The sequence below is a fragment of the Coenobita brevimanus genome, chromosome 14 (assembly GCF_032717465.1).
Source record: "Coenobita brevimanus isolate Jiangsu-jjx chromosome 14, ASM3271746v2, whole genome shotgun sequence".
Lineage (NCBI taxonomy): Eukaryota > Metazoa > Arthropoda > Malacostraca > Decapoda > Coenobitidae > Coenobita > Coenobita brevimanus.
The window spans coordinates 15776299-15800993 of NC_136967.1; the positions used below are offsets into that span (position 1 = coordinate 15776299).

The window sequence follows — 24695 nt, forward strand, 5'->3', positions numbered from 1 at the left end:
ATCGGCCATATTTGGTTAGAGTTCTTTGACCTACTAAACCACCAACATTATTTCTTTTTTTTCATTCGTTAATATATCGTATTATCCCTATACAAGAGTGAACACTCATTTTACTACACTTGCATCACACATGCTTAACACACAAACACCATACACCACTCACTAAAACTACATGCTATGTTTTCACTAATATGTCCGTACTGCCAGCCAGTAATCATTAATAGTTTTCCTGATAAGTCGTAAGTTCTGCTGCTGTTTAAGGGCTGGATATAAAGAGAGGCCACCATGCTGTATGTTATAAGCACTTTATTAATAGTAGTCATCGTATCATCAAATGATTACAGTGTCAGCATTACATTCGGTGCTTCATATAACCATTATATAATAATAAGCACTCAGGTTTAGACCTGGAAAATGTACCAGTAATGCTGATATACTACGAAATCTGTCTACTGTAAAGATAAACAAAAAAGGTACAACAGCATATTTTGAAAAATAAAACAAAGGAACTAGAAACAATAAAGAACAGTTACATATGGAACTATAATTACAGACGTTAAGACTTCAATCAAACCCATATGTAGTCTCACTATGCATTATTAACCCCTTCACCACGTAGACATCTTTTATATTTCATTCGTCTTTCCTCCAATTTTAGGATATTCTATTAAAACTGCAGGCAGTATCGTAGCCAGGTCCTCATAATTGGAAGGCAAAGATGGGACTTAGCCATATTCTGATGAGGGACCCCCAGTGTTGCACAGTGTGCATACATAATAAATAATCCGAAATTTCAAAGGAGGGGGGCAGCGGGGGGGGGGGCAGTATTCTGACTAGGAGTCACAGATAGGAAGTTGAAGGACGTTTGTACAACCGGCCAGCGGAGCCACCCGATTATTTCAGTGTCATCATGGGAAGGCATCCTTTCTAGTACCAAAGGCAGAATAAGACAATGCTATAGCTCTACCTTCTTTATATAGCACTTCTTTGTGACTAGCACCATATTCTGGTGTTAATTTATTGTTCCAGGTCAGCGTTCAAGATGCAGATATAGGGTAGCCCAAACACTATTGAAGAAAGGAGGGGGGGGGGGCAAAGGGTATTTCTTCCGATATATGGGGTGCCTGGCATATTTCAGGGGTGGCTATTGCCACCACGGCAACCTCTCTGGCTATGGCACTGACTGCAGCGGTTAGATATATCCTTCATTAACCTCTTCACTGCCGGGAAGCTCATATAATTAGAAAGCACTCAGAGAGCGCATACCTCTGCCAATGCCGGATCCGGATGCGGATCCGCCCCAAAATTTAATCAATTCATTCTTGGCCTACGGCCCACCCTTCCACAAAATTTCATTGAAACTTATTGAGAACTTCTGAAGATATCATGTGGACAAACAAATAGAGAAACAAGGGTGAATACATAACCTCCTCCAACTTCGTTGGCGGAGGTAATTATTAATATCGCCAAATAGCAGCAGGAATAAAATACTAATGGCGACTTAGGGTTGAAAGGGTAAATGTTAATTGCACTGCAGATTACAGTAACTGTTCAATCTCTCTTAGACTTTGTGCGAGCCAGGCAATGGGAGAAAACACAACGAAGGCACCCGTAGGCGAGCCAGAAGACCAGCAACAGAAGCATCCCCGTCACCGCCACCACAGTTAGCCACACGTCCACGTTGTAGAGCTGGTACCTGCGTCACAATAATGGCTCATTAACACAATAGTTGATATCAGTGTGTGTCTGGTTAGTTAAGGGAATAGGGGAAAGATTTATCCGGTAAGCAGTGACGTGTGGGGAGTAGAACAGAGAACTATAGTTGATGAACCATCGTTTGTGAAAGATGACTTTCTAGAAGGTGGATTTCGGCCATTAGTGAGCAAGTATTATAAGGGACGCTGGAAAACCCAGCACGGAATACAAAAGTAAATAATAAGAGGCTTGACTAGAGTACTGTGGAAAAAGAATTATTTATAGTTCATTTACTTAAACATGACGGAGATTTTCGTCCTTTTGAAGTTCATTTCACGTACAATACCTCAATGGCATTCTATAATATGAGAATACGGTTGCTCTTCAACTTTTACATAGCACTTCGTGACTAGCACCATAATCTATTGTTAATTTCTTGCTACTGTTTTGCATTCGCGATTGGTATATGCAAGATTTACGGTTAGTTAAGGTGAACAGAGTTTTGTTGCACAGATGCCAGAGTACCGCTATCCCTTGGGTCAATTTCCCTTTTTTGAAAGACATGCTTTTTTTAAATAAACATACCAGTCAACCAGCTCACAGTGGGAGATGTCAACACAGTGGAGTCCTGAAAAATGACACCTGACCTTGATTACAGAAGGCCAGGAGGAAGGGTTACACACACACAGCCTGACTCGTATATCTTTTTAACCATTAGTAATACAGGGGCATCAGAATCTCCTTCCTAGTGCAAAGCTGTAGGTGACAGGAAATACAACTGAAATAGGGTGCATAAGATAAAGGATGAATGACAGAATATGAGACGTGAGATGTAAGAACGAAGAGGACAAAGGAAGCGAAAGAAAGCGAAGGATACCAACCACAAAGCAATATCATTCATCCTCACATAAGTTTTGACGAACAAAGTAAACTATCATCTCTCTACTTCTACCTGTCACAGCAAATTCAGAACGGTGTCAAAAGCCATCTACAGCACCATCTCTAGGAACCCCAGCCGTAACTTCATTGGAGAGATGTTGAAAATCAAATTCTCTTTAGTTTACAATACTTTAACTTTCAGTCTGAAAGACAGACAGCGGCTGGTACAATGTTTTTTGTGGGTGAATTTTATAATATATAAGAAAAAACAGCAATCTTTAGGTAAAAGTAAAGTCGGATAAAGGAAGATCAAATGAAGATACAGATAATGACCATGGAGAACTAGCCTTGACATTATGAAAAACCCACCATGGCATATGGACGGCAGGGCAGCGGAGGTGGGTGGCACCGCGGTGTCTGATGACGTACTCGATCCAGTAGGTGGTCCAGGCCCCCGGTGACATTGGTTGGTCACGCATCACGCCCGACCGACGTACAACTTCCACCCTCATCCTGACAGTAAAATGAGAGCCACACGCACTGATTCGACACAAATGACAAACGACCAGCATATCCTAGAAATAACCATTGTTTCTTACTTTTCCATGAAGGACTCCAAAAGTAATCTGGCTGACCTTGTGTTTTGTATGACATCTAGGATATTGTTGCGAAGAGTGTCGTAGGTCAGGTCCTCCCAGCTCAGTGCCCGGCCCCAACCTTCACGTTGTGCTTTTTTAATATTGGTTCTCTGATCAACCGCAACCGGAAAACCAAAGACAGGAACTCCGTGGTAGGTAGCCTCCTGCAGGCTCAAGAGGCCCCCGTGTGTCATAAATAGCCTTAACTGAGGGTGACCTAGAAGTCCCATGGATAGAAATATATATACAGTATAACGGCCAGGACAATGCAAATATTACTGAAAGAATGAAAACTTTATGAAACTCTAAACAGTGCAGTGCACACTGCTTACACAAATTATTTTTAACTGACAGATAACATCGTGGTTGCTATTCAAGATGTATTATGAGATACATTTTTGTGTGGACCAAGTGGTTTGTGCGGTGGAGCCCAAAATTTCAAAATTTTGAATGTTGAGTGAATGGATGTGATGCCATATTACTGGGCACTGCGTTGATACTATCTAACTTTGCATTCGTCATATTTTTTAATCCTAGGCACCTAATGTATATTTGACATTGACAGAAACTGACCGAGCACATCCTGCTGGGGAAGCCACTTGCTGAGCCGCACGTTGGGCGGGAGTCCCTCCATGGTCTCCTCGTCCCACTTCCACAGGACTCGCTGCTCCAGCGACGAGAACACCTTCAGGAACACCGACCGGTACCTGGCAACACACACACACACACACACACACACACACACACACACACACACACACACACACACACACACACACACACACACACACACAATTAATACCTCCATTGCCAACCCAGCACTTGTCACCACCCACACAATTAATACCTTCACCACCACCAACCGTTACCTGTCACCACACGGACAATTAATTCCTTCACCACCACCACTCGTTAGGTGTCACCACACACACTTAATACATCCAGCAGGACATGTTTGATCTGCTATGCTGCCTTTAATATTCTATTTTCCCTGTATCTTACGAATAGGTAAGTCTTCCAGCCATTTCACATATCATACACGTATTCTTTTACTGCACTTGAGAAAACATGTTTGTTAAATGAGTCCTCCTCCAGAGTTTCGTGGTTGATAGAAAATATTAACACAGGAAAAACAAAAACTGAATTACTTCATTATCGCTACGACTAGGTAACAGAACTGCAGTGGTACTTACTTCTCTGGCATGTCTGAAGGCTTCACCAAGGATCCCAGGCTGAAGTAGATGAAACCTTCGGTACCTGAACCAACTGCCCACTCCTCCAGATCCTCCAGAATAAGGCAAAATAATTTTCTAATATGAACAAATTAATATTTCTGCAAATAACGAGTAACTGAAGCAGTTTAAAATACTTTTATATATTAGGAATAATTATATCTGAAATTTGTTCCCAAAGCATTCCTACACTCAGGATTATCTTTACTTTGAAAATCTAACGTGATTAGACTTTAAACTCTAAGCTTTCAGCTCGAAGACTGCTACCTCAACGTCAGGCGGAGAAGGACTCACCTGGGGGAGGGGCTGTGAGGGGCGGCAGTGGATACCTCCAGCGTGAACCACCGTGGGGGTGTAGGGCATCGCCGGCGTTTCCAAAGTCCGCACGCTGAGGACACGAACAGTCTCAGTTAATTACATACGCTATCCAGACCCTGGCAATATCTTCCAAAATAATTGTGTACTCACTGAACCACGAGTATAACCATGATGTCAATGTGGTTCGGGTTTAAACCACAACAATCAAGGCAATTTGAAGACATACTTTCCAGCTGGTCTGATGAAATAATCTTATATTGACCGTAAACTATACGAAAACGAACAGCGGGCATTTTACTCTTAATTTTCAGAAATTGTGTAATCTGTACTCTTTTGTCCACAGGAACAACCAGTGTAACTAAAATATTAGTTAAAGGACCATTAAATCCAAAAAATATTATAAAATTGTTAAGTTACAGTAATATGAATCAATGTGTTTTGCATTAGCCTTCATTTCTGGCCAAATTCATGTCCATATTTCAACTTTTCCTTTCGAAAGATTAGTTAAACTAGTATTTTGGAGTGGGGGGCCCCCTCCCTTGACAAAGCATTTACACTGAACCCGCCCTGGAGAAAAATAAAGATGAGAAAGTTCCAGCCTCCAGCTATTGTTCTTACTGATCACCCTCCTCGACAAGCAGTATTCTTTTTTTCTCGTTCTCAAGAGTATATTTAGCTTACAATAACCATGGCGATTGTCGATCGTGAAAGGACTGATCTTGCTGGAGAGTCTCTGGAGTGTGTGGAAGAGTTCTGTTATTTGAGGGACATGTTATGTGCTGGAGGTGGGGCTGGAGCAAGCTCTGTGGCTAGGGTAAGGAGTGGTTGGAGGAAGTTCAAGGAGCTGTTGCCCCTCTTGACACTGAGAGGGCTCTCCCTCCGTGCTAAGGGACCTTTGAATGCGGCATGTAATAGGGCTCTCCCTCCGTGCTAAGGGATCTTTGTATGCGGAATGTGTTAGGCTCTCTCTCTGTGTTAAGGGATCTTTATATCCGGCATGTGTTAGGAGTGTAATGCTGTATGGTAATGAGACCTGGACAGTAAATGAAGAGGATATTCATAGGTTCAGACGTACATAAATGACAGAGATTAGATGGATGTGTAGTGCTTCCTCGGATGGGAGGCTTAGTAAGTCTAGGTTTACGACTGAAGAGCTGGGAGGAAAGATGGGACTGGTGTGTGTTGCGATGAGGAGGGACAGACTGAGGTGGTTTGGACATGTCGAGAGGATGGAGGATGACAATTGGGTGAGGAAAATGAGAAGTTTGAACGTCGGGGATAGGGCTGCGAAAGGCAGACCGAAAAAAAACCTGTAACGAGGTCACAGAATGTGACCTCAGGGTTTAGGGACTAAATGGGGAGGCTGCCAGAGATCAAGCAGCGTGGATCATACATACCCAATACATTCTGCAGGTAGACATCAGTGTTTCTAATAGAATGTCATATATTTATGTTGAAAACAACGACTAACAGATCCATTCACATGGCTTTGACTGCTGAAACGTGAATAAGACAGACATTTATCCACTGTCCAGAGTTGATGACTGCTGTGATAAATTTGAGAGTGCAAAATTATTTGGCAAGTTTGACTTAATGGAAATTTACCGGCCACTTCCACTTATAGAGCCCAGGATGTAACTTGCTTTATTGTTGATAGATAAACATTCAAGCATAAAGTGGTGCGTTGCAGCATGAAAAATGCATCTGCCACCTTACTGCCTTTAATGAATGATGTCACTGGTGGAATGAAGGGATGTGGTAGCGATCTTGTGGTGCCCCTTGGTTCATGGAAAAACCATTCAGCCTAGCTAGATACTCTGTTGGATAGCTTCTTTCTATAAGTTCGGAGGGGAACCGAAATTTCATCTGCAATTTAATATTTAGGAATGGGGCAGGTGCTGTGGATGCCCAAGTAGCTGTTCCTATGTCACAGCATCTAAGCATGTTCTGGGATGAGAGGCGGCGTGAGGCATTACACTGTACAAGTTTCAGCTTATGTTTCGTCGCGTCAGTGTATAAAATAAGCGACGTTGGGGAGAGGAACTTATTTCTCTGCAGCTCTGCCTGCTGTTAGCATCAGATTATTGTATCACTAAAACCATTTGTTAAGCCTCCTTGAGTTCTTGAATTCGGTTCCTCTCCATTAACAAAGAAGTATTTTTCAGCACTTTAAGTACAAGTTACAGGGACTGGGTAGTAAAAAACAATATATTCATTTGCACACAGGATCTTCATGTTTTGACATTATTACTGTAAATATATCTATAAGCAAAGTGCCTTTACTTCTATTTTTTTTTCACTTCACTTTCATTATAGATGATATATATAATTTCGGTGTTCAGTAATTTGATCATTTCCACACACGTTTCATGTATCTGAGGTTTATAACAGTAACACGTATTCAATCTTTTTCTAAATAGCTATGTTTACAGTTAAGTGTCTATTTCATGGTTTGTTTTATACACACAATATACCATGCCGTTGATTATGTGACATACTGTGTGTAAGAGCGAATACATCTTACCTTTGATTGCCTCGGACATATTTTCTTGCAGTGAAAAAATAGCACTACCGATGCCTCAGAATATGAATTCAGCTCTTTTTTCTAATAATCAGAAATATTCAAGTCTTTTAATCATTACGTATCTACTTTTGCCTGTGTATAAATGCATATCGACGGCAGTTCATATTCCCACCTGTTAGTGATGAAGAGGCTGCTGCTGTTGACCCTCAGTTCGGCCAAGCTGGGCACGTCATCTGGAAACAGCTTGCGAGATCGCAAGTCAGCATCCATCCTAAACACGAGAGCCACACAAGACCCATTAAATGTACCAGAGACAAAGTTAACATTACACTCATCGTCATATAGTTGTACATGTTAAATAGAAATTTTTGTCTAATGGAGGTGTGAATGTAGTTGCCAACCCGGAATGAGGTGATGAATGATTAATACACTATTACATAAATCTAAAAAAAATGATTTTAATTCAGTTCAGGTTCAACAAAACTGCATGAACTCAAAATAACTTCGTATAAAAGAAATTTCAAGGACAAGGCTTTTATTTTGTAAGGCAGAGAATTCCAACTTATTTCTTCAAGTGTTTTAATCAAAAGGAAATATGCATTATTATTAAGTATGCCCATTAATATGATTAAACTAAACTAGCTTCATTTCACAAGAATTCATCTTGAGGAAGTTCCAAATCATTGTCTTTAGGAAATATGAACGTTCAGAAACCGCAGCCAGCCAAAAATACGGATTTCCGTAGATGCGTACGCACCTATGTATGCGTGAGAATGTGTAAGCATCTAGAGGAATGCAGAAACATTTTGTGTGTGTGTGTGTGTGTGTGTGTGTGTTGAGTTGTTGGAAATAGATATGGACAGCGTTAAAATAGGAGATCCATTTTACCCTCAACAGTATTACGTTTTAATTGAGAGTAGTGTAGCCACGATGCTTCTGTTATTACCTCATTCCCCCCCCCCCCCGATCTGAGGTGTCCTTTGTGTGTGTTTGTATCCACCTCTGGCTGATTTTGAAAGTTGTTACTGAGAGTATGTCTTTTCACATGATACCACACGTTTACACCATAATGGTTCATACCAATGGCACACACACACACACACACACACACATACACACAAATATGGCCATTACAACGCATCTCATACGGTACATACCCTTACTACAAACAGTCCTCCCTGATGCATACTTAACCAAATTAAGAGATATATTCTTAGTAATGCTCTCCCAACAACAAGGTCTGATCCTGCAATGGACCTCATGCTGACTGATATATCTACAACTAGAGATAAGAGATACTACCACAAACACTGATCTCTGGCAATCAATAAATTGGGAAATATTGGTGACCTTTTCAAATCAAGTTTATATTTGCAGTTATTGATATTTGTCGATTTATTTGTTGTAGATCAGAAGTATTAATTCTCCTCCTGATGTATGCCTAACATCATCGTAGTAAGGATAGACAACAAGTATCTTCTCTTCTAAAGCAGTTTTGCACGAAACATATCCTACAAGAGAAATATTATCATGGCACTCCCGTATAGGTTACTACATTCATTTTAATTAAGCGGAGATATTTTTGCAGCTTATTTAGCGTATCTCAATGGCGTCAAAAGGCAATGCTATCGCTCAGCATCCTTTCCAGGGCATTTTATAGTGGCTAGCACTTAATTAGTTGTTATGGTTTAACATTCAACTGGGGAGATAGCAATTTTTACGCCTAAAGTGAACAGTGCATAAGAAAGGAAGCTTAGCCTACGATGGGATGTATTGCCAGTAGCCCCATGTAGCTGCGAACAGGTCGACCAGAACGGTGAACATTCTACCGGTGAAGGTCAGTGGAAACTCCAGGTCCAGGAAGTGGTTACCTCCTATGGAGGGAAAGTAAGGGGTGCCTGCCAGATCATTATACATGCTTTGGACCTGGTTGGCAGACACATATATCACCGGGATCTGAAAATCATGATCGAATATAAATGGAACAGCTCTTACCGTATGTTGTAATATACGATTTATATATTTTGTAAGTTCTGGGGTTTCGAGGTTTTACCTAACAAACCAAGGCCGACAAAAAAGTATTTCTTACGTTAGTTAAGCCTAGTTACATCAAGCTTTGTTACGGAATGTTTTTATTTTTTTCATCTTGGATTTAACATAAGCCACCAATATTATAATTTAAGGTAATAATACATAAACAAGTTGAAGCATCACCTGATTTGTATATGCATAAAGTAAAAAACAATCCGAGAAGACGACATTCAGGATGACAAGATCAAATTTCTCGTCCTGGATGCTTTGGAACTTTGGCGATACTAAACCCTGAGCGCAGCTCGTGTGCATTAGGCGAAGAGCATCCCCGGTGATGCCCCAGGAGTTGGAGGTGAAGAGGTTGGACAGAGAATTGAAGAAATTAGTGTTGGGTATGTACACTTCCCTCACGTTGGGTCGGATGTGTGTTGACTCGAAGCCGGTCAGGTAGGTTATCTTTGTGGACAAATTGAAGAAGTTAATAGTTTGTAACCAAGCTGACTGTTGTACGTAATCATCATTATCATCACTATCAAAATAATAATAACAAGGAGAGGTGCCAAGGCACAACAAACCCCTCCCCGGCAGTCATTTTAGGGATGATATATAAACACAGTAGTTTATCTAGTCTAAGATGTCACATCAGATTTAGAGTAAACCGGGTGAAAATTGGCGATGTTATGCCCATTTGAAATTTTAAGTCCAACCCACCTGACATTGACCCCCCCCCCTACCGCTAACTTGGGGGGTGACCCCCTGATGTAATGAGGCATGTTATAGGATGCAGATTTGAGAGATGCACCTTTAGGTTTTGGTTTCAGATCGATATGACGAATTTGAAAGGAGTTATGGCGAAAAAAAAGATTTCTTACCCGTATTTTTTAAATACATTTTTTGGGCCTATAGCCTGGGCCTTGGCCCAGTCTGGCACAAAATTGAATCAGGTGATCAGAAGGCCATAGCCCATCATCCCTGTAACTTTGTCAAAATCACACCAGTAATTTTCGCGTAAATTTGTTAACAGAAAGACAAACAGACAAACGAACCGAATGAAAACAATACCCGTCCCCGAGCCCCTCCGGGGCAGGGACGGGTAATAATAATAACAATAGTAATAATAATGATAATGATAATGATAATAACCATGATGATTATGATGATGATGATCCTATCCTCTCACTAATACGTGGCGTGGGAGGGAGTCAGATTCAGGAAGAGAGAACTGTCAAACAAAGAGCCCAGGACGATGATCCATACACCCACTTTCACCTCATTAAATTCTTGGTTCCACCTCACATGCCAAACTGTATATACAAAACTAAGCTATGTAATGCCTGTGGGGTAGAAAGCAATTTCATGGAATATTAAGAGGTGAATAACCCGAGCTAGGACCAGTGTACCATACAGCTCTGCAGAGTAAAGATAGATCTTTGAAGAGACCGCTGCATCTCTTATCAATAATACACTACCCTGGTGCGGGCTCGAACTGCCAACTCTACTTTCGCCAAACGCGAGCGCTGCCACTGAACAATTCTGGCCTCTCGTTTAATGTAAAGTTAAAAAGTGCGGTAAACCTTGCCATGTTCATCTCTAAACATACTTCATTCACCCTTTACTCTCCTTATTTAGTGTTTTGTTTTTGTTTTTCCCCTAATACAGTACTCGATACTTCGCTTAGTCATACTTTCTTACATTGTTTGTCCACTTTCTTCCACGTCTTCTTTTACCATAAGACTCACCCGTTGGTCTTGCATCCACTCCATCCACTTCTTCCTTGTCTATTACAATGTTCTTTCTATTTCTTCATTCCATCATGCAATGCTATTATGACTAAATGACAGTCCTGCAATCAATCAATCAGTTAAAATTCAGAGACGAGGGAGGAGGGGAGATGGGAAGTGGGAATAGAGGAAAGATAGGAAGATGGAAAGAATTTTCAGGCGAAGGAAGAGTTTGCCGAGGCATAACCCAGCTTGCCCTGTGTGTTTATTGGCTGTTTCGTGCTGTGGAGGTAGGGTGTGTGGCCAACAGGCTTTAGGCTACCGATCAGTGCTGCCTGCTGGCCTGGGTTCGCTGTAAAAATTTTTGTATTCGTTTTCTTGATTGATCGACGTTTTCTGTCGCTTGCTGTCTGGTTCATTGTTTGGTTTGTTCTTGTTTTTTTTTTTTTTCCTGTGTGGTTTGTTCAGTGGAGCTTCTTCGTCCTCTTGACTGTTTACTCTGGCTCTGAATGGGTGCTGTCCTATTCTGCTCGGTCTCCTTCTTCCTCTTCTTTGCTTTCTTCTTCGTTAGCAAGCTCATGAATGCTCTTTGGGTGAGCGCCAGGGTGACCTAGATCTTTGGTTTTGGCTGTTGGTATCCAGTTTTGGGTCCACAAGGAAGGTTGCTAGAATGACGATCATGAGGGAGTCCGTTGTCGTTAATATTTAGTTGATGTAACGGTCCACAAGTAGTTTGTCGCCACTGATAAATATTTTTTGCTGTTTCGTTATACTGCTGAATCAGGGTTGAACCGTCTTCCTCGGTCGCCTTTGGAGTTATCTGAAGTGTCTTCTTGAAGGTGATGGAGGCATAGGCAGCAGTGGTGTACGTGGATATGGTTGGTGGTCGAACAGTGGATGTGTTGGTAGTTTCCATGGTGGTAGTCTCTTCTTGGTAACAGCCTCTCACTGCCTTCAGTGAGTCCCTTCTGGCTTGGCAGCAGCGGCTGACGGCAGTGTGGTTACTTCCACATCCTGCACACTTAAAATGTCAGACCCACAGACTACGTAAAAGTGCCCGCGTTCGGCACATCACAAGCAGATAGTCGTCGTCATCTTGCAATTTCCTGTCGGGTGGTCTTAATGGCAACACCTCCTTTGACTGGTTTTTCTCAATATTGAATCTCTTCCTTCTTGCCTAACTCTTAATCCTTTCACCACGTATGGTTCATATTCGGATTAAAACTGTTTGAATTCCCCTTGCCCTGTGGCCATGACCTCTGTCCTTTCCTTCTGACCTGACCTTTGATTAATTGTTCTCAAAATTGAATCCTTTTATTGTCTTATCCTTAACCGTGCCGCAAAGTTTGATATGAATATAATAAAAACAGTGCAAGTTGACCTTGCCTATGACCATGGCCTTTGACCTCTTGCTTTCAGATATAACAGGCTACTCTTTGTTTAGCTCTCAACCCTTCCACCAAGGTTGGTCAAAATCGGGTCAGTACTGCTTATTTTCCTAACACACACACACACACATACACACACACACACACACACACACACACACACACACACACACACACACACACACACACACACACACACACACACACACACACACACACACACACACACACACACACACACACACACACACACACACGCACATACAACTCCCGTTCTCGCTTTGCAAGCGCGGATATTGTAAAGCCGATGCCCTGGGGTGTGAAGGAATTAAATAAAATATTTAAATAAAATATTCAGCGGACTAAAATGAAATTCGTCCGTGCTGCCTACCTTGTGGTTCCTCTGAGCAAGCTCTTCCGCGATGGCCATAATGAAGTTCTTGTGGCTGCGAGTCCCAAAGAGATCCACCACCAGGATCCGAGAGGCGACGGTCGTTTGTGTCGACTCAATTGGTGTCGCTGTCTTAACGGCCATCACCATCATGGCCACCACAACCACCGCCACCGCCACCGCCACACTGCCTGGCAGCCTCATATCACGGTAAGCGTTATGGTCTCGTGTGTCACTGGTATACTGAAACAAACGAGGTAGTTGCTCTGAAACAGATACGGCAGGTATAAGCCTACTTTCTTAAACATATGAGGCAGGTGTACTGAATCAGATGAGGCGAGTATACCAAAGCACATGAGGCAGGTGCACTGAAACAGGTGAAGCAGGTGCAATGAAGTACACGAGGCAGGGGTGCTGAAACAGATAATGCAGGTGTAATACAACTCATGATGCCGATGTACTTAAACAGATGAGGCAGGTGTACTGAAATAGTTGAGTACTGAAACGCATGAAGCAGATGCACTACAACAAGTGAAGCAAGTGTACTGAAACATGATGAAGTTCTAATAATATGTGTAGTGAAAATAATGAGGTAGATAAAGGGAAGCTGATGAGGAAGATATAGTAAAAAAGATGAGTCAGGTTTAATAAGAAGGGAAGGCAGGTGTAATATAAAATGTGGGATAGGTGTGGTTCGGTGTTTGCGATGTGCCTAGGCAAGTGAAATGACTCAGCTAGTCAAAGGCTTTCATGGCGAAGAGATGTGATGGATCAAGTAAGACCAGACAGCTCACTGTTGTATCAAATCAGTGGTTTTCCGAATAGTGCAGTGAGAGAATATCTGGCTGGTGCGGATGGTGCGGAAGGTGAGAAATGTGAACGTCGGAGGAGGGACTGCGAGAGACAGACTGAAAAAGACCTGAGACAGGGTCATAGGGTGTGACCTCAGGGATAAGGGACTGAATGGGTAGGCTGCCAGAAATCGAGAAGCGTGGATAGCCGCCATTAGGTGACCAAAGTCGACGTAGGTAGGCATGCTGGAGAATTTATAAACAATGAGAAACGATACAATATCTGAGCACCTTCGAAGGTGGGAAGAGGCGTGGTAGGCCAAGAAGACTGTGCATAGATATGGTAAATGAATGTTTGATAAAGGAAAGTATGGAAACTGCTGAAGGTAAGAACTGACATATCGAGTTGGCTGGATGAATCATTGCGGAGAAGCGTATGGCCTAGACTAGACTAGTCTAGTGTATATGACCAGGAGTGTTTGACCAGGATTTGGCTCCCCATTAACTCGACAGTCGTGAGACTGACTCTGCTGGAGAGCTGAATGTGAAGCAAAGTGCGGAATAAGTTTTTGACCGATCAGGTGGAGCCAAGAATCAGGGGACTTGAATGGTAAGTAAATAGGGGAATAGCACATTTAACTGGGCAAACTTTGGTTAGTGTCTCATTCTATCAGGCTCTTTCTGGCTCTCTAGGCCCTACCTCATCCCACTTTAAGGTAAAAAAGGAGGTCTGGACGATGATGATGATTTTCTTTTAAGTAATACGCACTGTTTTACTCGTAACCCCTTGATTCCAGTGACTTATCTTTCATATTGCATTCTTGCTACTGTCTGGTGACTTTATTCAGCTTAGGAGAGGCTTTACGTATTGAAAGGGCTATGTAGCCTTAATCCATACCTTCAGTGACAAGAGATCCATTCTCAGTTAAATAAAACTATTCACAAATACAGTATGGTGGTAAGAATAGAGCAGAAATAAACATCCTCCGACTGAAGTTGTTTATTAAGCTTATTCAACCCAGGAAGGCATGTTGTAAAGGGGTTACGGACGACTACAATAACCCTCCGAGTTCAAAAAGTCTCACCGAAATTACGTGAAGTTATCTGACGACAACATAGCTAAAATACGAATGACATCCTTGGGCTGTTCATGTTTCAGTAATCGTTACAGCAGATCTTAATAACCCCACTTCCGCCTACATCTCCAGTCACCATAGATCTTGCTCCAGTGTTACATGGTTATCATTGCCGTTATTTTGACACATTTAACATACAGTTACTGATTTATTCTATTCAGGATATGTATAATATTTCATAACCTACCGTAATCAAAACTTACTCTTAATGGCTAGCCATTTAAAACCTTACTGTTAACTTTGCCCTTCATTGTGTTTCCACAAAACTTGATTGGTATGATTACTGTAGCAAATGAACAAACTTATTCTGCTGACTATACATTGCTGAGATATACGAGTATTCAATAAAGGACAACCACTATCTTATCCAAATACTTATGATAAATCTGGAAAATAAGCTTGGTCCCAGGAAAAGTTCTCGCCATTCCTTGTTGAGATTCTTAATTAATATGATGTGCCCGTGGCAGCTTAGACGTGAATTCTGGTAACCCAGTGTATAGTACCACGATGGACCACAGTAATGCATCATGGTGTAAGCTATGAAGATGAAGGGAGGTTTAGATAGTCTTATTTTGTCAGAAACATAGTCGGATCGTTGTGGTGGCCGCAAAAAGCACCTTAGTTGTCACGGAGTCGTGGTAGCAACCGGCGTGTGTACCCACCTGTCAATTATGAAAGCTACGGTAAAGGTGAGGATGGCAAGGCTACGTGGTTCTCGCACCACTAGCAAAGCACACACTTAGGGCACTTAAGGCACACACTACTATCGGTGGGAGTGGGGGGGAGAGGGTGGGGCGACTATGGTGGTATTCATTAACCTCCTTGAGACCAAGTTATGGATAACACTGCTTTTTTATACATTTTGCCATCAGTCGAACAGCTACCAAGCATCTCACAACCAAATTAGAATGAACATTAAAGTGAAAAATGTGGCAAACAATATATAAATATATATTCATGATAATATTCAATTGTAATGCACTGGAGACTTTTTTCGTAAGAATTGTTCCAGACCCTTTATGGATATGGTATTAGTTATCTTAAGAGGCCAGGGTAGATACTGCCTCACTCGATCGCAAGCATTGCATTCGAATATTCAAACCAACTTATTTGTATTAAGTATTATCTAATTTGTACCATATGATTCATAGTGCTCCAACTTAATTCTGTAAGTTTCCATGAGAAAGAATAATAACTCTTGATTAATACCAAAGCCTAAGCTGGGTCAAGTTAAACATACAGATCAAACGACGTGTTCTTATCTTACTCAGGGCTGACCAAGCGATGATAAGTGCTTTGTAATCGTAACACAGACTTTTTCAATCACTGATATGGTGATTAGTAGAAAAATACAGATTTCAAGAAAATATAACTTCAAATTCCAAATTGGAGGGTTCTTATAGATAACTCTGACACAATGATCAAATGAGTACCACTTAGCCAAAAGGAAATGTATGACATGTTGGCAAAAACCTATTAACGAGAGAGGGATAACCTTTCACAGATATGCTCCGTAACCTATATAAGCACCCTGAGAACTTTTTTTTTTTTTACTATTTTCTGACAATTATTTTCAGTTAGGTAGACTTTTGGAACTGGATGGCTTAGATATAACCTCAATGAACCCTTTTAAAACGAGAGTCCTTTTCTAAGTTGAATAAAATCGTCTTGTAAAGGCATCCTTAAGGTGCAAACGATATCACCTGAATTCAAAAGGTTAATACTCCGACACACCATTGAACACTGACCTTCCTGCCCGCATACAATGATGCCCTTGAGCAGCCCTCTTCAGGTCCCTAAATCAAGCAAACATCTAACGGTCTCATTCATTAACATCACAACTATATACATACGCATTCTTATTCCATCTATTGTATCATTATCTGTTCATATATTATTTCACCATGCACTGTGGCAACCTTATCAGCTGACTATTTGGTTACAGATTCTGCTAAGCTCAGCCAGACTGACTCAAACTCTCAGGACAGACTGTGACACTTCTCCGTCCTTGCTGATTTCTGTATTCCTCAAAATAGAATATAATCAACAACACAGCTCATCTTTTTTTTCCTCTATCCTCAGAACGGACTGAACCTGCAGAAGTTATATTTAACCTTACACTCAGCACTACAAACACTCTCCCCCAACCACACACACACACACACACACACACACTTCATCTCAGACTATAGGCGTAACTGACACAGAAAGCACCCAACAAACAATCCCCAGCCTACGACATGCAACTGTCCCTTTACTTTTTTTTTTTTTTCCCGGCCTATCAACCATTGGGGCCGAAGCCCCTGGTTATTAAGGCCATATATATATATATATATATATATATATATATATATATATATATATATATATATATATATATATATATATATTTAAACATATATACATATATATACAAACATATATATATATATATATATATATATATATATATATATATATATATATATATATATATATATATATATATATTGTTACGGAACAGAGAAAGATAACGTACACTTTCAGTGAGAATGCTAAAAATCACTACTGTCCCGTAAAGTTCCAGGTTCAAAACAAAAGAGTTAGGTAAAATTACAAGTTAAAGTTTAATGCTTAAATTAACAACAAAACATTCAGGACTCATAAGAATAATGTAATGGCAAAAACAGGTTAAATATATGGTTAACTGCAATAGCCTCTATTAACACGAAATTAGCAAGAGTAAATTTATCTAAGTCAGCCCTGATAAAATGAGATACCAGATAATACTCAGTGAATGCCAGATAAATAATTACAGATACAAACTATTATCAAAAATGACTGACATAAAGAACCCCACACGAATTACAAAAACTTCACTAGGCCTACAAATTAAACTTATGCTATACAGTACAAGAAAAAATGCAATAACAGTAATACTCAAATTACACACAGCTGCTAGATGTTTGGAGATTTCTTGAGCACTCACAATAATAATATCTGTACAGGGGAGGACAGAGATGTGAACAAAATGAGGAGCAGATCTAAGTGGCCATGATGCAGAGACTGAGCTCATTATATAGGGGCCAGCAGAGCCTGATACAACTTGTAATAAGGACGCGCAAATGAAGCGATGGGGACAAACGGTCGACAATCCCGCACTGAATAACAGAAAGGACGACTTACTCCACTACAACGGTAGAAGGGGGGGACTGAGGCAGAACACGCTCGTGATCAAACATGCAGCATACTGTGCGTTAAAATTACACAAAGGATGATGAAATCATAGGCTATGTAACACCTCCCCACAAAGAAAAAGAAATTTACAAAGGAAATTTCTTATTACTCTAAAACAATCTGTCTAAAGTCTAGATAAGCAATCTGCAATAACATTTTCTTTCCCCTTGACATGTTGTATGTCTAATGAATACTCCTGAAGAAGTAGACTCCATCTTGTCAATCTCTGATTTTTATCTTTAAACTTACTAAGGAATTTCAGTGGGTTGTGATCGGTATAAATGACTATGGGGTCAAAACCAGAACACAAATAAAATGAAAACTGCTGTAAACCCAAAATCAAGGCCAAAAGCTCTTTCTCAATAGTGGAGTAGTTCTTTTGAGGTGGAGTGAACTTCTTACTGTAATAAGATACAGGATGTTCAATACCCTGATCATCCTCTTGCAGCAAAACAGCCCCAGCTCCTGTATCACTTGCATCAACAGCCATCTTAAAAGGCTTAGCAAAATTTGGAGTAGCGAGCACTGGCTGACTTAATAGAATAGCTTTAAGTTTGTTGAAAGAGGATTCACAGTTATCGGTCCAGACAAATTTAACTCCCTTTTTCAGTAGGTCTGTAAGTGGTGATACAAGAATAGAAAAGTTAAGAACAAATCTCCTGTAATAACCTACCATTCCCAAAAATCTTTGTAGCTCTTTCCTACTTTTAGGACTGGGAAGATCACTTATAACCTGAACCTTAGCTCCTGGTGGTGCAACATGTCCATCACCAATTACATACCTAAGGTACTGAACTTTAGCTTGACCAAACTCACACTTTGATAAATTAGCTACAAGAGTAGCCTGAACTAAACGGTCAAGAAATTTACTGACATGGCATAGATGATCTTTCCAGTTGTCACTGAAGATTAATACATCATCAATATAAACAACACACCCTGCCAAACCCTCTGTTACAACATTCATGAGCTTCTGAAATGTGGCTGGTGCATTCTTCATACCATACGGCATTACAGAACATGCAAAAGCCTTTCCTAGTGTTACAAAACATGAGATCTCCCTAGCACGTTCAGTCATAGGTACTTGCCAGTATCCCTTTAACAAATCAAACTTACTTATGTACCTAGCCTTTCCGATCTTGTCTATGCAATCTTCCACACGAGGGAGAGGGTAAGTGTCTGTTTTGGTTATCTGATTAACACGTCTGTAGTCGATGCAAAGCCTCTGTGACCCACCTGGCTTAGGGACTAGAGTGACAGGAGAACTCCACTCGCTCTGACAGGGCTCAATCATCTTGTGGTCCAACAGGTAGCCAAGCTCCTTCTGGATGAGAGGAACTTTCACTGGGTTCACACGGTAAGGAGGCAATTTAATTGGGTTTGCGTCTCCAACATCGACATCATGCATCAACACAGTGGTTCTTCCTGGAGTGGCACGGAACACTTGCGGGTACTCCTGCAGTAATGCCAAAAACTCCTGCCTTTCCTTGGGAGGTAGATGAGAAAGCTTAGTCTGGAGATCATTCATGATATCAGGATTCTTCCCCAAACTATCACTCAGGTTCATGCTGCATGGGAGAACTTCACTTGTAGACTCGGGAGGAACAGCTACAGTGCAGACTGGATTATTTTCGTCCCGCCTGTGATATAACTTTAGCATGTTGATGTGACATAGTTGCTTGCTCTTTCTACGATCTGGCGTGGCGATGACATAGTTGACATCACTGAGTTTCTTCTCCACGAAATAAGGGCCACTAAACTTGGCTTGAAGAGGTTGCCCATGAACTGGTAGCAGAATCAAAACCTGATCTCCTGGCTAAAAGTGGCGTAACCTGGACTTCTTATCATACCAAGTCTTCATCTTCTCCTGAGCAGCTCCTAAATTCTCTCTCGCCAGCTGTAAAGCAGTGGACAGCCGTTCTTTGAACTTCATCACATACTCCAGCAGGTTGACGTCATCTTCCTCCGACAGCCAGCATTCCTTGAGTAGCTTAAGGGGTCCTCTTACTTCATGGCCAAACAGTAGTTCAAAAGGTGAGAAGCCCAGTGATTCATTTGGAGATTCTCTTGCAGCAAACACAACGAATGGAAGACCTTTATCCCAGTCTTTCTGATGTTCCAAACAGTATTTCTTGAGCATCGATTTGAGTGTTTGATGATATCTCTCCAACGCTCCTTGGGTCTGGGGATGGTAAGCTGAAGACGTGATCTGGGTGATGCCCAACTCTTTCAGAGACTGTTTGAAAACGTTTGACATGAAATTACTTCCCCGGTCTGACTGTACCTCCTTGGGCAGACCAAACTTTGTGAAGAACCCTAGCATTTCCTTAACCACGTTCTTTGCTGAGATGTTTCTAAGTGGAATGGCTTCAGGATAACGAGTAGCCATATCAATCATGGTCAACACATAAGAAAATCCTGAAGAAGTCTTAGGAAGAGGGCCCACAATATCCACCAACACACGGGTGAAAGGCGCCTCAAAAGGAGGAATGGGAACTAGAGGTGCAACCTTTTCGGTCTGATTACACTTCCCCACAACTTGACAGGTGTGACAAGACTTACAATACCAGGAAACATCCCTGAAGATACCTGGCCAGTAGAAGTGTTTCAAAATGCGTGCCACAGTCTTCCTCACTCCAAGGTGTCCTGCCAAATTGGAATCATGAGCCACTCTAATGATATCCTGCCTACAAACACGAGGGATGACAACTTGATGTACAACCTCCCAATCACAGTCGGCTGATGCTGTTGGGGGTCTCCACTTCCTCATAAGTACTCCTGACTTTACATAATAACAAGTAGAAGCACCGGCTGACTCTTCCTCACTGCAAGCAGAGTTAGCTAGACCTTTCAACTCAGGGTCAGCAACCTGCAACTCAACCAACTCTTGACGAGACAAATTATCAACACTACGGGGTACTGCCTCATCTGGTGAGTGGTCCAAATTAGCAAGAAAAGTGTCAGCTAGGATAACATCATCATCATCATTATCCTCTAAATCACCAGTAACTTTAGACTTAGCCCTAGTGACAGCACATGCAGGGAACACATCAGGGACATCACAATCCTGGGACGCAGCCACTGGCTCACTAGACAACTGAGGAGCTGGACACACTTGACTTCCACCAATATCATTTCCAAGTAAGAAAGTTACACCTGACATTGGGAGTGTCTCAACCAACCCAACCATAACGGAACCATTAACAAAACCAGACTCTAAATTCACTCTGCACAGAGGGACAGAGAAGTAATTATTCCCTACACCTTGTAAGATTACAGTTTCATCAGAGGAATTAACATTAGAGCCTAGAACACTGGTCAGCATAAGGGATTGGCAAGCACCTGTATCACGATATATTTTAACTGATTTCCTGTCATTACTGTCCAGAGGACTGACAAAACCATCAGACAGGAAATTAGCACATGAACTCTTGAGAGTGTCACCCACGTTACTGCTCAAAAGAGGAGCTCCATCATGAGAATTTAAGTTACCCCTCAAAGCAGGTTCAGTTAACTCAGTTAAAGAATTCTGGGAACTCTCAAGAGTGGACACTAGACCAATTGACTGAATATTTAAAGACTCCTTTTTGTTCACATCACGCTGTCTCCTGAAACATCTCTCCGTAGTATGACCAAGCTTACTACAATAAGTACATTTACTTTTCTGAAATCTAGAGGTGAAGCTGGTATTTACTTCCTGAGAAACATCATCCTTATTCTCTTTCCTGTTACCTGTACTCTGAGTAAAGGCAACGTACTTACTCTCAGCTTTCCCTTTTTCTTTAGAATATCTCTTGTGAGTGAGAACATACTCATCAGCTAAAACTGCAGCATCAGACAAATTATCTATTCTTTTCTCATCAAGATATAGGCTTACATCTTTATAAATACACCTTTTGAAATCCTCCAGCAAAATCATCTGCTTAAATTTACCAAAATCAGAATCCACATTCTTAGAATTTAACCACTGCTCTAACAGATCTTCTTTGATTTTTGCATACTCAACATGGGATTGCTTATCTTGCTTGTAAGTTGTCCTAAATTTTACTCTATAGGCTTCAGGAACAAGCTCATAGGCCTTAAGAATCAAGCTCTTAACTACATCATAATTATCAGACTGATCCTGAGGCAAAGATGCATAAGTTACTTGAGCTTTACCGGTGAGAACAGTTTGAAGGAGTACTGGCCAATACTCCTTAGGCCAATTAAAACCTGTAGCTACCCTCTCAAACAACTGAAAATACTTTGTTAAATCAGATTCATTAAAAGGAGGGACAAGTTTAACATTTTTAGCCACATCAAAATCATCAGAGCTAGATGATCCAGTTCCACCTTGTTTCATGCGATACTCATGGTCTGCCTGAATCCTAGCAAGTTCAACTTGTGCCTGTATCTGTGCCTCCTGAATCCGAGCCTGAGATTCAGCCTCCTTAGCCTGAGACTCAGCCTCCTTAGCACGTGCTTGAAATTCAGCCTCCTTAACACGAGACTCCGCCTCCTTAGCACAAGCCTCCTGCAGGGCTAGCTGTAACTTAGCTAATTCAATCTGCGTTTGCTCATTTGGAGGAGTTACATTAAACAAGCTCTTATTAATCATGCCAACAATTTGATCTTTAGAATGATGAGAGTGAACTGCAATTCCCAATTGTTGAGCAACAAGCTTAAGTTCATTCTTTGTTCTGTTTTCTATATCACACACTGTTTGCACATTTGACAAAAATCTTTGGCTTCATCAAGTGTAGTAATAGTAGCCATCATGAATAAGTAACAGTCACAAAATATCAAGCAATATCCTTATGATAATATCCTGAATATCCTGATAAGAGGTCGCCAAATTTATGTTACGGAACAGAGAAAGATAACGTACACTTTCAGTGAGAATGCTAAAAATCACTACTGTCCCGTAAAGTTCCAGGTTCAAAACAAAAGAGTTAGGTAAAATTACAAGTTAAAGTTTAATGCTTAAATTAACAACAAAACATTCAGGACTCATAAGAATAATGTAATGGCAAAAACAGGTTAAATATATGGTTAACTGCAATAGCCTCTATTAACACGAAATTAGCAAGAGTAAATTTATCTAAGTCAGCCCTGATAAAATGAGATACCAGATAATACTCAGTGAATGCCAGATAAATAATTACAGATACAAACTATTATCAAAAATGACTGACATAAAGAACCCCACACGAATTACAAAAACTTCACTAGGCCTACAAATTAAACTTATGCTATACAGTACAAGAAAAAATGCAATAACAGTAATACTCAAATTACACACAGCTGCTAGATGTTTGGAGATTTCTTGAGCACTCACAATAATAATATCTGTACAGGGGAGGACAGAGATGTGAACAAAATGAGGAGCAGATCTAAGTGGCCATGATGCAGAGACTGAGCTCATTATATAGGGGCCAGCAGAGCCTGATACAACTTGTAATAAGGACGCGCAAATGAAGCGATGGGGACAAACGGTCGACAATCCCGCACTGAATAACAGAAAGGACGACTTACTCTACTACAACGGTAGAAGGGGGGGACTGAGGCAGAACACGCTCGTGATCAAACATGCAGCATACTGTGCGTTAAAATTACACAAAGGATGATGAAATCATAGGCTATGTAACAATATATATATATATATATATATATATATATATATATATATATATATATATATATATATACACACACCCACACACCCACACTTCCATGCATACATACAGAGACACTTTCATGCAAACGTACATATATATATAATATTTTAATTTAATTTTTTTTTTTTGTATTTTTTTTTTTAATTTTTTCTTGGTTTTATATTTTTTTATACCTTATATTATAAAGAAAAACTAATCTAAAGACCCTAAAACTAATCACCTAACAGACAAATCGCTAACCTATACTAAATCCTACAGAGACAAATAGCTGGACCTACACTAATGGTAAATATACCTCAACTAACAGAACACCATCGACTGCAGATATGTAATGCCTTTCTACATGACATACCTGCACTCATCACCTGGTGACTGTCAGTCGAGGCACAACCTAATATAGGGGACATCAATATATGAAAGGGAACCAGACGAGTTAGGAACATTTCCATATACGTCAGCTGTCGTCCCTAATTAGAATAACTTAAGCAAGATAATATAATGTATTTATATAATTTGTACAAAAAGTGAAGAACCTCGCCCAGCAGACCACCATCGACTGCAAGTGCCCAATACCTTCCCATATTGCACACTTGCACTCATCAGCTGGTGACTGTCAGGCAAGGAACTTGGCTTAATGTAGGGGACATCTATATTAGAAATAGATCGGTGGGAGGAGGAACTATTTATAATATGTCAACTGTCAACCCTAATTAATATTACAATATATACATATTTACCGTTGATAAAAACCATAACCACACAGTAAAAAAGTCACATCACTCTGATCAGTCCGGTCTCTCTCAAGAAAGCCATCAATTTATCAGTCATAACAATGTCCCCATCACCCAGGATGGTGGAAAGGGTGAAGGGGACGTCTACTGCGCCGCAGTAATTTATAAGTGAAGCACGTTCACGAATAAATCGCCGACAGCGCAGGATGATATAACTGACAGATAACACCGCATTACAGATGTCACAGTGCGGTGGGAAGCGTCTTTCCATATATGGTTTTATGTGGGTTAAAATGGTGGCATTAAGCCGTAATCGTGCCAACACTTTTTCTTCTAGGCGACTGGGA

General features: G+C 40.8%; 1 protein-coding gene across 1 annotated transcript in view; it reads right to left on the reverse strand.

Moving 5' to 3' along the window:
• Positions 1 to 1551: 1551 nt before the first annotated feature.
• LOC145389988 (UDP-glycosyltransferase UGT5-like) overlaps positions 1552 to 24695 on the reverse strand; it is a 41401-nt gene continuing 18257 nt past the window's right edge. The window contains exons 4-13 of the mRNA XM_080265086.1: positions 12818 to 13060; positions 9501 to 9773; positions 9049 to 9242; positions 7459 to 7557; positions 4739 to 4832; positions 4406 to 4497; positions 3786 to 3919; positions 3210 to 3429; positions 2944 to 3087; positions 1552 to 1696 (exon numbers count right to left, since the gene is read on the reverse strand). Of these exons, the coding sequence (XP_080121212.1) occupies positions 1552 to 1696; positions 2944 to 3087; positions 3210 to 3429; positions 3786 to 3919; positions 4406 to 4497; positions 4739 to 4832; positions 7459 to 7557; positions 9049 to 9242; positions 9501 to 9773; positions 12818 to 13060 (1638 nt within the window). The remainder of the gene's footprint in view (positions 1697 to 2943; positions 3088 to 3209; positions 3430 to 3785; positions 3920 to 4405; positions 4498 to 4738; positions 4833 to 7458; positions 7558 to 9048; positions 9243 to 9500; positions 9774 to 12817; positions 13061 to 24695) is intronic.